At 40.9% G+C, this 12,818-nt stretch overlaps 1 protein-coding gene across 7 annotated transcripts in view; it reads left to right on the forward strand.

Annotated features, from left to right (window-relative positions):
- SLC25A14 (solute carrier family 25 member 14) overlaps positions 1 to 6,399 on the forward strand; it is a 44,545-nt gene extending 38,146 nt beyond the window's left edge. For all 7 annotated transcript variants that reach the window (XR_016227742.1, XR_016227741.1, XR_016227740.1 and 4 more), the window contains 2 exons: positions 4,943 to 5,023; positions 5,953 to 6,399. Coding sequence is in view for 4 of the 7 variants with exons in the window: in XM_008273187.5 (XP_008271409.1) it covers positions 4,943 to 5,023; positions 5,953 to 5,994 (123 nt within the window). In the remaining 3 variants the exon portion in view is untranslated. The remainder of the gene's footprint in view (positions 1 to 4,942; positions 5,024 to 5,952) is intronic.
- Positions 6,400 to 12,818: the final 6,419 nt, after the last annotated feature.

Consider the following 12,818-nt stretch of genomic DNA (forward strand, 5'->3'; position numbering starts at 1 on the left):
TGAATGGAGGAGTCACACTTTCCTCTCCAACATAGACAAGAACAGCTGCAGGTCTCATCCTGTCATTCCCATCTCAAATATTTTAGTGGCTCCTCATTGAGCCAAGGCTCTGTATGATCCTTTTGGATCCTGTAGCCTTATTTTTACTACTGTTATGCTATATTCCAGGTGCACTAAACAGTGCTAGACTTTGTTTTTTCCCCAAGTTTTCACCTGTGCCATATTATTTTTTTTAAAAAAAGATTTATTTATTTGAGAGGCAGAGAGAGAGAGAGAGAGAGAGAGATATTTCTTCTATTGGCTGGTTCACTCCCCAGATGGCCACAACAGCCAGAGCTATGCCGATCCAAAGCCAGGAGCCAGGACCTTTCTCCAGGTCTCCCACGTGGGTGCAGGGGCCCAAAGACTTGGGCCATCTTCCACTGCTTTCCCAGGCCATAGCAGAGAGCTGGATTGGAAGTGGAGCAGCCAGGACTTGAACTGGCGCTCATATGGGATACTGGCATTGCAGGCGGTGGCTTGACCCACTACGCCACAGCACCAGCCCCACCTGTGTCATATTCTTTGCTATGTCCCCCTCCCCCATCACACACCACCCTGAAAACAGCTTTCATTTGGCTAGCTCCTACTCATTCTTCCGATCTCATTACTTTTCCACAAAGGCCTTCTCTGACCATTGAAAACTAGATTATGTGTGCATGGTTTCTCGTACTTTCTCTATGATAACATTTATTGTATTCTTAACAAATCTTTATTGAGAGCTTATTCACATACCATAAAATTCACCATTCTAAAATGGCTTTCGGTGAATTTAGTGTTTTGGTGTTTAACAATGAAGTATGTGTAGCCAACACCACATTCAATTTTTGAATATTTTTATGACCTCGAAAGAATCCCTGTACCCTTTGCTATTACCACTATCCCTCATTTCTTTATCCCTAAGCAGTCATTAATCTTTATATTTCAGTAGATTTGCCTATTATGGATATTTCATATAAGGGAAATCATCCATTATGTGACCTTTTCAACTACATTTTACAATTTAGCATAGTGTTTTCAAAATTCATCCATCTTTTAACATGTACCAGTACTTTGTTCATTTTTGTTGCTGAATAATATTCCATTCTGTGGCTGTACCACATTTTATTCACATTTGGTACATTTTTATCATAATTGCTTTTAATGTCTGTCTGCCCCCAATACAGTCTAAGTTCCATGAAGGCATATTTGTGTGCATCTTACCACTTTATGAAGCAAAGTATTTATTGAATCAAAGAATCTGTAGAACTTCATTAAGAAACCTGTTATCTATATGGTCATCTATAGGTGTTTTCAGACAATGGATTCAAACCAAAAAGTGCCTCCCCAGTTCTAATATTCTGGAGAAGTTGGTAACTATTTTAGAAATTTAGAATTTTAGAAATTGGGGCTGGCTTTGTGGCACAGTGAATGCTGGCATCCCATATGACTACTGGTTTGAGTCCTAGCTGCTCCACTTCCAATTCAGCTCCCTGCTAATGCACATGGGAAAGCAACAAAAGATGGCCCAAGTACTTGGGTCCCTGCCATCCATGTGGAATACCCAGATGGAGTCCCTGGTTCCTGGATTTAGTCTGACCCAGTCCTATCTGTTGTGGGCAGTTGGGGAATAGACCAGCAGATGGAAGATCTCTCTCTTTCTCTCCCTCTCTCTCTCTAACTCTGCATTTCTTTTTATTTTTTTAAAGATTTATTTTTATTTATTTGAAAAGGCAGAGTTAGAGAGAGGGAGACACAGAGAGATCTGCCATCCACTGGTTCATTCCCCAAATGGCCACAATGGTTGGGGCTGGGCCAGGCCAAAGCCAGGAGCTTCTTCCAAGTCTCCCACATGGGTACAGGAGCCCAAGCACTTGGCTGTCCTCTGCTGCTTTGCCAGGCACATTAGCAGGGAGCTGAATTGGAAGTGGAGTAGCTGGGACTTGAACTGGCATCTATATGGGATGCTGGCATCCCAGGCAGTAGCTTTACCCGTAATGCCACATCACTGGCCCTGTAACTCTGTCTTTCAAATAAATAAATACATCATTTGAAAAACCTGGTAATTATAAGGATTCTGATGGGTCGTTAATGGTTTGTTTTGTTTATGCAATTTTATTTATTGGAAAATATTAAATTATTATTATTTGTACTAGACACTTTAGTTGGTGGGGATATAATGGTGAACAAGACAAACAGTCCCTGCTCTTCTGTTTTAAAGATTTATTTATTTATTTATTTGAAAGGCAGAATTAGACACAGAGAGACTGATCTTCCATCTGCTGGTTCACTCCCCCAAGTGGCCAGGGCTGGGCAAGGCCAAATCCAAGAGCCCAGAACTCCATCTGAATCTCCTACCTGGTTGGCAGGGGCCTAAGTACTTGGACCATCTTCCACGGCTTTCCCAGGCACATTAGTAGGGAACTGGATTGGAAGTGGAGCAGCTAGTACTCCAACTGCCTCTCATGGGATGCCAGCACCACAGGTGGCTTAACCCACTGAACCATGAGGCCGGCCCACACCCTTGCTGCCTTGGAGATAACATTCTAGCTGAGGGAGATGGACAATAAACCCACACATAATAATCAGTATAATTTTAGGTAGAACCCATGCCATGAATAAAATAATAGCATATTGAAAATAGTGACTTGGTGGTGCATAACTGCTTCAGCTAGGGGAGTAAGGGAAAGCCTATGAGGAACTTGGAGCTGAGATCCGAGTGATGAGAAGCAGGTGGCCACAAGAAGAACTGAGAGAAAAGCATTTCACAGAAAGGGAGCAGGTTACAAAAGGCCTGAGTGGGGAGTAAAGGGAATGTGTGAGGTGTGTGCAAAGGTTAGAAAGAAGGCTAGTGTGGCTGAACGTGGTGAAGGAGAAAGCAGGAAATCAAACTGGAGAGAGGCAGGAGCTAAATCAGATGGGATCCTGTAGATCATCTCCGAGAATTTGCAATTATAATGAAATCCATCAGGAAGCCATTTGAGATTGTTAAGCAGGAGAGTGACACAACCATGTTTGGAATTTTAAAAAGTTGTTCTTTAGCCGGTGCCTCGGCTCACTAGGCTAATCCTCCACCTAGCGGTGCCAGCACACCAGGTTCTAGTCCTGGTCGGGGCGCCGGATTCTGTCCCAGTTGCCCCTCTTCCAGGCCAGCTCTCTGCTGTGGCCAGGGAAGGCAGTGGAGGATGGCCCAAGTGCTTGGGCCCTGCACCCCATGGGAGACCAGGAGAAGCACCTGGCTCCTGCCATCGGATCAGCACGGTGCGCCGGCCGCAGCGCGCTAACCGTGGCGGTCATTGGAGGGTGAACCAACGGCAAAGGAAGACCTTTCTCTCTGTCTCTCTCTCTCAATATCCACTCTGCCTGTCAAAAAAAAAAAAAGTTGTTCTGGCTTGTAGGTGTGGATTTTAGATCGGTTAGTCTATTGTGGCAGTGCAGGTAAGAGATGATGGGAGCAGATTGTGTCTCTGAGGTACCCTATTATTTAACTGCCTATGATTCTAGGTCATCTGTACCTGGACTTTGGGTGATTTTCACAGTTTTCCAGCATCAGTTTTGGTCTGAGTTCTTTAGCACTTGCTGAAGATCCATTGTCGGGAGATAAGCATATTACCTCAGTGCTTCCATAAGTAATGCCCTTATTATCTCTGCTGTTGTTAGACTACAAGATGGGAAGAGGGATGTTTACAAACCTGGCTTCTCATATTATTGTCTTGTCCAAACATATCCATTCAGTAAGAATATAGTAGATTTCACTTCACTAGAGGAAATGGAAAAAGGTGTCTAACACAATGCCTCACACATTGTAGTTACTTAATAGATATTTGTGTGTTAATAAGAACAGTTTCTGCTGGCTGAATTGCACATGCCACCAGCTTATGACCTTTGCTATGCATAATTTGTCATTTAATTATCATAACCACTCAATTGATGTGTATAAAACAGGGAAGCACAACTCAGAGCGGTTTGCATTGTTCCTCATGTAATCGTCAAAGCATTCACATGAAGTAGGCCATAGTGTGCTACACAATTTACAATAATGAAAGAGACCGAGGGAAGGCTAGTGACTTGACCAACTCCCTATTCCCTTACCCTGCTTTGGTTTTGAGTGCTTATCGTTTCTGCATGCAACACATATCAATTTGTGTGTTTATTTGTCAACTACTCTAGAATATGCCCTCCATGAGGGCAGAGGCTAGATTTAGCTATTGCTGTGTTACAAAGTACCCCCAAAATTCAGTGCCTTGAAACAACACACATTATTTTGCAGCTTCTCTGGGTTGGGAATTTGAGAAGCAGCTCAGCTGGGTGAATCAGGCTTAGCATCTGTCATGAGGTTGTAGTTCACATGTCAGCTAGGGATGCAGTCCTCTAAGGGCTTGACTGGGGCTAGGGTATTTGCTTCACAGATCACTCCCATGACTTTTCCAGAGGCCTCAGATCCTTACCACATATACCTGTCTTTATGACATACAAGAAAGAATAAGGCAGATGCCTTATTATATGTAAAGTACCTTTTATAACCTAGCAGTGAATGGAGATGATACATGTTAACTATTACCAAACTCTATTGATGATACAGACGAATCCTGAAACATCTCCTGAAACATCGTGGAATAGGGGCTACAGAAAGGCATGAGTAACAGGTCAGAGGGTTCATGGAGGGCTATCTTGGAGGCTTGCTTTCACAGCCGCTTCCTCTGTTTTGTTTACTGTTAAATTCCCAGAAGAGTGCCTTGCATATGGTAGGTGCTTAGTAAATATTTGTTGAGTAAGTGGGTAGGTGAATTTAAATTACATATGATTTTTTTTTTTAAAAAGAGCCATTCATGGAGCCATAAGTTGCTGGGGTGAGAGGTGAAGGATTGTCAAATATAAAGAGAAAGGGGAATTCACTCTGTTTTTGGTTATATCTTTCCCTCAGATGTGGAAACATGAAGGGTTTTTTGCACTCTATAAAGGATTTTGGCCAAACTGGCTTCGACTTGGACCCTGGAACATCATTGTATCCTTTTAGTAACATGAGATTGAAAGGAAATCCTTAAAGCTCCCAGGTAATTCTAAGCTATGGGAAGGAAATTTTGATTATTATGGTGTTTTAGTCAAGTGAGAAATCCGGGCATTGCAGTGGTGAGCATTGAGGATGGAACTAAGTAGAGGAACAGCTTTCAGTTGAAGGCTAATACAAACTAGAGAGGAATAGGAAAGCATGGGCCAAACTTTCCTTTTTAAAACGAAAACAAGAAGCACACCCAATCTGGAAGGGGTGATAATGTTTTTAGAAATCCTGATGAGAGATGCCCACAGGAATGCCATGCTGAAGTGGTCGGGCTTTCCTGCCCCTAACTAAAGGACCAAAATAGCGGGGAAGTAATAACCGGACAGAAAATATTCATAGAGTGAAAGAATCCACAGTAAAATAGGGCTCTTTCCTCATGAGTGAATCTCCCTCCTTTAGCTGTGTTAGAGTGCCTCCTGTGCCTAGAGCCATGGATGGAATGCTAGGTGTAGTGTAAGTATTGTAGGGTCCAAAAGTAATTCTCTGGGGTCTGTAGGCTGAGGGAGATCATGTCTCTCTCCCTCTTTGGAATTGCTTTGATCAGCTAATATATGTAACAGTTACTCTAGCACTGAATTATATGTTGTCATTGATGTTCTTAGGGATTTTTGTGAGTGCCCTGTCTGCCCTTGAGGGCTGTATTCAAGTTTTAATCTGTTTATATTGCCAAATGCCTACAGTAATAATGGACACATGGTAGGCACTCAATGCATGCTTCTTGATTTGACAAGTGTGTTTAAAAGGACTATAATGTAAGTGTAAGTTAGAATAGCACAGGCTAAGTACCTTCGTTTAAGAGAAATGCAGTGTTCAATTGTAGAACTGGGTTTAGCTCTTGGAATCAGCCCGGTGATCTTCCATGACTTACTTTTCAGTTTTTTATTACATACGAGCAGCTCAAGAGGCTTCAAATCTGAGGACTGAGTCCCACGTGAGCCCAGCCCTTCCAGCCTTTCTACTGTTTTCTTTCTCTGTGTTCTAATGTATTTTGACAAAACTGTAAGAGTTTACTGAACCACTGATCTCCCAAGGACCTCCTGATAGAAGAACAATAGGATGGTCCAAAGTTGTGTATGTGTTTGTGTTACCATGTTAACTTCTCCCACAGAGGAATTGTTAACATTGAAATTCTGGCCCCAGATTGGTATCTTCTGTGAAGATGGATACTGATGGGTGACATTCAAAATTGCCTTCTTTCCAAATGTGGGTTAAATGGAGTTGGTGAGCCCCAAACTTGGGCTAGAGCAGAAGGCATAGGCCAGGGCAGTTATTGCCATGTATGTTGTGGACCTCAGTTCTCATTAAAGTATTTATTGGCATCATTTTGACTTTGTCTTCATTTACTATTTTCTCCTTTGCCAGTTCTTTAAGTTACATTCTACAGAAAATGAAAAAGAGAAGGGGACTGTGAAAGTAAGATTGGTCTCTTTAAAGCACATATTTATGAGAAGATTAAGAAAATTTTGCCTTCCCTCTGCCATACATTGTCATAATGTCACCCACTTCTAGACATCAGGCAAGCAGTTCTTTCCTAAGTATGAAGAAATAAACAAGTGACTCATTTGGAAGTTTCTACACATAAAATGCTTAAAAAAAAATCCTATGTTCAGAGTCCTAATCATATTATGGGCAAAATGTTCTGACTACTTTCTAACACTTAAGATAGTGCCTATACCTTATATGCCCTCAAATATTTGTGGAATGAATAGTTCATGTTTATCAGTTAATTCCTTTGTTGAGCAATCATTTATTATGTGTCTATTATATCTTCGAACCTGGGAATATAAAAACCAGCATGAGGTAGTCTCTGTTTCCGAGTTGACATCATAGCAGGAGAGCAGATCTGTAACTAATAACTGCAGTGTCGGTTCTAAGTACTCTGTGAGAGAGGAACAAAGTGCTGTGGGAGCACAGAGGATGAGTAGCCTTACCTAGAGTAGTTGTCAAATATAAAGTGGGGTGACATTTGAGCTGAATCAAAGAAGGGTAGATGCTCCTATATAATAAGGCATTATACAGGTTTACTGATGTAAAATGACATGTATCTATCATTATAGAATCATGCCAAATAGTTTCAATGCCCTAAATATCCTCTGTATTCCTCGTGTTCATTCCCCCATCCTCTCTAAACCCTGGCAACCACTGAGCCTTTCGGTTTCTCTGTGATTTTGACCTTTCCAGAGTGTCATATAATTGGAATCGCATAGTGGTTGTTCAGATTGGATTCGTCCACTTAAGGCTTTGGATTTAAGGTTCCTTCATGCCTTTATAGCTCATTTCTTTTTAGTGCTGAATAATAGTCCATTGTCTGACTATAACCACAATTTATTTACCCAGTCCCATACTGGAAAACATCTTGGTTGCTTCCAAGTTTTTGTAATTATGAATAAACATGCTATAAACATTTGTGGTCACGTTTTTGTGTTGACATAAGTTTTCAGCTCATTTAGATGTATACCAAGGAGTATGATCACTGAGTGGTATGATAAGAGTATGTTTAGTTCTGTGAGGAACTGCTCAACCGTCTTCAAAGTGGCTGTACCTCTTTGCGTTCTCAGCAGCAATGAATGAGAGTTCCTCTTGCTCTACATTCTCTCCCCCTTGTAGTGTGTCAGTGCTTTGGATTTTGGCCCTTATAATAGGTGTGAAGTGGTGTCTCATTGTTTATGTTTTTTTAAAGATTTATTTATTTGTTCAAAAGGCAGAATTAGAGAGAGAGAGAGAGAGAGAGAGAGAGGTCTTCCATCCACTGGTTCACTCCCCAAATGGCTGCAATGTGCCAATCCGAAGCCAGGAGCTTTTTTCTTCATCTCCCATGTGGGTGCAGGGGCCCAAGGACTTGGGCCATCTTCGACTGCTTTCCCAGACCATAGCAGAGAGCTGGATCTGAAGAGGAGCAGCCAGGACTAGAACTGGCGCCCGTATGGGATGCCGGCACTGCAGTTGCTGCCTTTACCCTCTATGCCACAGTGCCAGCCCTTCCCCCCTTTTTAATATCTGGAGAATGAGACAACTCAGATAATAGTAGCTGAGACTGACATGGCTTTTATTATGTGCTGGGTTCTAGTGTGTTGTGTGTGCAAGACCATCGACGTCCTTATAACCACTCCTGTGAAGTAAGTACTGTTCTTGTTTCTCAGATGAGAAATACTTTCCCCCTTAGAAAGTGACAGAGCCAGGTTCTAGCCTTTGCAGTCTGGCTTATGGCTCATGCTTAGAGTCAACTATGCCAAAGGTGCACTGATTTAACCTTGTTCCGAGTCTCTGACAGTTTATGGCAGGTATGCAGTAAAGCATATTGATTTCATTAATTCCCCTAGCTTTATAGCACCCTAGAGAAAGAAGGTCAGTAGCTTTGTGGTTGGCCACTCTTTAACACTTAACTGTAGTGCTGGGTTTAGCTTATTTTCCTGGAGACCTGTGGCTGTACATATATCATTTTCCCCTTTCTGCTGCTTCTCTCCCTTCCCTTTTTTGGTCTTTCTTTATCACTATCCCACCCCCTTTTCCTCCAGTCTAATTGAGCACAATTCAGCAGGGGGTGGCACAGCAGGGTTCAAGGGATCTTGCTGTCAGAAGATGGCACTACGAAACATGAACTTGTTCCTGTTGGATGTTAGATCATTTGTGAAGAACATGCAGTTATTTCTACAGATGCTGCTAGTTTGACATTTAGTAATTTGGACATGTGGCTAGACTTCTATGCAAAGAAATGTTTTGTTGTAAACAAATGCATGGGAAGAATGATTAAGCTATTAAGGACCAATTATGAATAATTCTTTTCTATTATTCACTAAGGCATATTATTTAAGGGATAATATTTTTTGTCAGCCTAGGTCTTTTAGGGTATTACCTGTTTTTCTTAACAAATTTCTTTGTTCTCTCAGGAACAGCTATTCCTCGACAATCTTAATTTCTAAAGTCTTGCTGTAAGGGGTATTTCTTCTCTATACTCAGTGTCTCAGCCTCAGAATGTGGTTGTATTATGGGCTATGCTTTACTATAAGTACTCTTCATACATCCTTGTGTCTCCTATTTATTTAATAAAAAGAAAAACAATTCACCACCATGCACTGTGTGAGATTTCTAAGGGACCTGGTCATCTTAAGGTGCTGGCTGGAATTTTGAATAAGAAATGTTTAGATTATGAGTCTGTTTTCCACATTTGAAACAACTCTCATAGACATTGAGCTATAATATCTTGGTTTAGTTTTCTCACCTATAAAAAAATCTCCTCTGAGATGTAACTGATACCCATTTGCTTTTCTATAGGAAGTGCTTTCATGTTTGTTGAGTGGTTCAGTGGATAAAGCCACACAAATACTATGGGTGGAAAAAGTACACTGAACAGTTTTCTGAACAGCATGGCCTTTTACTGGGCCTATGACTGTTCTCTCAGCATGTTTATCAGCTTTTTAGTGCCTTAATGTCAATACAACTGAGACAGAATTGGAACTGATAGGGATTTATTACAGTAACTGGGAAATATGATTCAATCATGGAATTGTTGGGCAACATGCACCAAATGGGAGCAAACCTAACTAGATGAGGAAATCCCCTCAGGCCCTTGGCCCTGTGTGATTATATTTGGCCCTCCTGTGCTTGGGAGCAAATAAATCCTGCCTGCCTCATGTGTAGAAGTGGTTTTGAAAGCCACAGGAACCACTTTGCGCATTAGAACAGACTCTTAGACCCTTAGCACTGCATTGGTGGTTTCTAGGACTCCTCACGAGAGGGCTCCTTGAGCCTGGTGGCTGATTATGGTCTCAACAGCTTATAAATCCAGTGACCATATGGCTGGGTAGCAGCATGTTAAGCTCTCATGCCCTTTACCCTGCCACGTGTGATCCATTAAGGGAAGCACATCTTTCCCTTTCAGCTTCACGGCTTCAGCTGCATCGCAAGAATGGTCTCCTAAGCTCTGTGAGAAACTGTTTTCTGATTCACTTGCCTGCTTAGCACAAAGCAGCTACCTCCAAAAGTTTCAGAGTGAAGACACTGAAATCACCATCTGGATCCCACATACTGCTGTCGGATGGGCTTGTTCTTAGTCCAGGTTTCTGAATGTGCAGGAGGCAGATTAACCCGAGCAGTAGGATATGTCAAAGGGCTTCCTTTTGTGATACACAAAACAACAACAACAGCTGGTTAACTCTCTTGGTATGGCTGATGCTTTCCGGAAGCTACATGTCTTTATTTCTTTGAGATTAGTGAGGTTTGTTCATTTACGGGTCACTTATGATTTCTCTTAGCAGATATCCCGGGGAAACATTACACTTTGAGAAATGCTGGCAGAAGTATGAATCAAACTTCTTACCAATGTTTAATGCCCCTTGATCTAGTAATACTGCTCTGGAGAATTTATCCCAAGGAACTGAACAGAGACATGTCAAAGAGTTATACAGAAGGGTATTTATAGTGGTATTGCAACAGTGAGAAATTGGAAATGATCTAAATTTTAGCACATCTATAAGGAAATGGTTCAAATAGTATACATTTGTTAACAAACATGCAACCAATTACAAGCTATGTTTTTGAAGACTTAACAACAGGAAAATACACAATGTTAAGTAAAAAAAAAAAACAGATGAAGGAGAGTTACAGGTCATCTCTGGGTGGTGTAATTGTGGGCACCTTTATGATTTTCCACATTTTCAAAAAATTCTAAAACAAGTTGCTTTTAAAATCAGAATAATAAACATGATTTACACATCGATATATATCTCTAGAAGAAATCCCAGCAAAACTAGGGCAATTTAGCACCCAATTCCTAATAAACATTTGTGGGATAGGTAGGTGGATGGAGGGACAAACGAATGACAATTGACATTTGTAGACACCGTCATTGAGTTTATAAGATGGCAGAAATTACAAAGACTCATTAATTCTAAGACAATATTTCCAGACAGGTCATCAGTTTGAAGGATGACATGGAAGGTACTCAAGGAATCATAAAATTGAGTGGCTGATAGTAGACAAGGAGCTGTGGTCTGCTCTTGGACCCTTTACTGCTCTTGCTGCCCAGCTACTGACATCATGTTTCCTCTTACTCTGTGTGTGTCCTTGCAGTGTTTTTTGTGTCTGCCATTTTCACTGATCCCTATTGGTATGGCTAGGGAGAGTATGTTGAGAACAAAACCAAGATCATAACTTCAATTCCTATTTGAACCAGTTTAGTCTCTCTGTCTAGGTAGAAGGTATCCCGAGACTAACTCTTGTTGACCAACTCTCAGAGATGAGCATACTTGTCATGAGGACAAGCAGGATAGTGTTGGTAGATCAGGGCAGCTTGCTTCTAAAAATTGTGAAATCATTCAAAGCACTCCTTGACAAAGGGTTATGTATTCTATATTCTTGACAGTAATCCTCTGAAACTAAAGTGTGATATATGCATAACTCGAGCTCCCCAAGAAATCCATGTAAAACTTGGGCATGTCACAATTTATGTAACAAATTCACAATAATCTGTTCATGAAAACAGTCAGAGAGACTGATTGACCTGCATTGCATCGTACAAGATCTCAGTTTTTTTTTTGATGTTTTGATTAAATTGCTGAACAGAATCTGGCTTCTTTGCAAATCCATCAGGAGACAACATTGGATGCATGAGTGAAATCTCAATGTTTCCTCTCCAGTGTATTCCTTTATCTGTGAAGCAATGTATGTCAAAGAAAGCCATTAGACTTTTGCATAGCATTCTGTATTTTTGCTCTTGGCAGCTTATTAAACACAGAGTGCTTAATTGCAGTTACTGTTAAACCCAAGTGTATGATCCTAGTGCCAGTGCCTTGTTTCTATCTGCTCTGTCTTTATCCTGCTAAGGTATTTGATTTACTAGTTATCTTTTTCAACCTGAGTCACATCTCTCATTATTCATTTTGAGAAATTATATTCAGAGAATTCACAGGTCTGAGCCAAATCGCTCTGATCCTGTAGTTAATAATATCTGAATATATAGACTCCCTTAAGCAGGTCAACTGGCTGTTTTATTTTTAGCATTTTTAAGAAAGAGGAAGAGAAATTTTTTTTCTGAACACTAACAATGTGCTGTATTTTATTAGGCATTTTCACATGTATTATCTGAGTTAATGCTCACCATAACCATGGAAGGCAGTATTATTAGCTTGGTTTTATAAATAAGGAATATAGCTTTGAGAATTTAAATACATGAATCATAACGTGAACATGATCTGTTGTACTTCACAGCCTGTGGTTTTCCCACCACACGTCTGATGCTAGGGGACAGCAGGGTTTCTCAGACCAAACCTAGTAACACAGTGATCACCTAGCCACCCCTCCACTCCTGCATTTCTCCTGTACCTTTCTTGGAAAAATTTGTTAATTTTAATTTTTGATGGGTAATTATATATATATGATACACATGATGGGATACACATTTACAACATGGAATGATGAAATTTGGCTAAGTTCCATTCCACTTTACTTGTATTACCTGGGCAAGATCCATCCTTTGCAACAAGTCCAGGAGTGAAGCCTTGAATCACCAATATGGAGCATGTTGGCTTGAGCCTGCTTTCAATTTTGTCCAAAATACAGTTGTTTGTATTTTACCTAGTTCCCAGGGTCTCATTAACCCAATCCAAGAATGTGCCTTCTTGTATTTCTGGCATAATTGTTCCTTGATGGATGCTAAACCCTGCAAGGCATCTTGGGTTCCATTATCCACTCAGGAGCTAAGAAGTTCTTCTGTTGTAGGAACATAAAGCCTGCTGTGGTGAAA

This window comes from Oryctolagus cuniculus, chromosome X, assembly GCF_051225735.1.
Source record: "Oryctolagus cuniculus isolate XC-2025 breed Fujian yellow rabbit chromosome X, ASM5122573v1, whole genome shotgun sequence".
NCBI classification, from domain to species: domain Eukaryota; kingdom Metazoa; phylum Chordata; class Mammalia; order Lagomorpha; family Leporidae; genus Oryctolagus; species Oryctolagus cuniculus.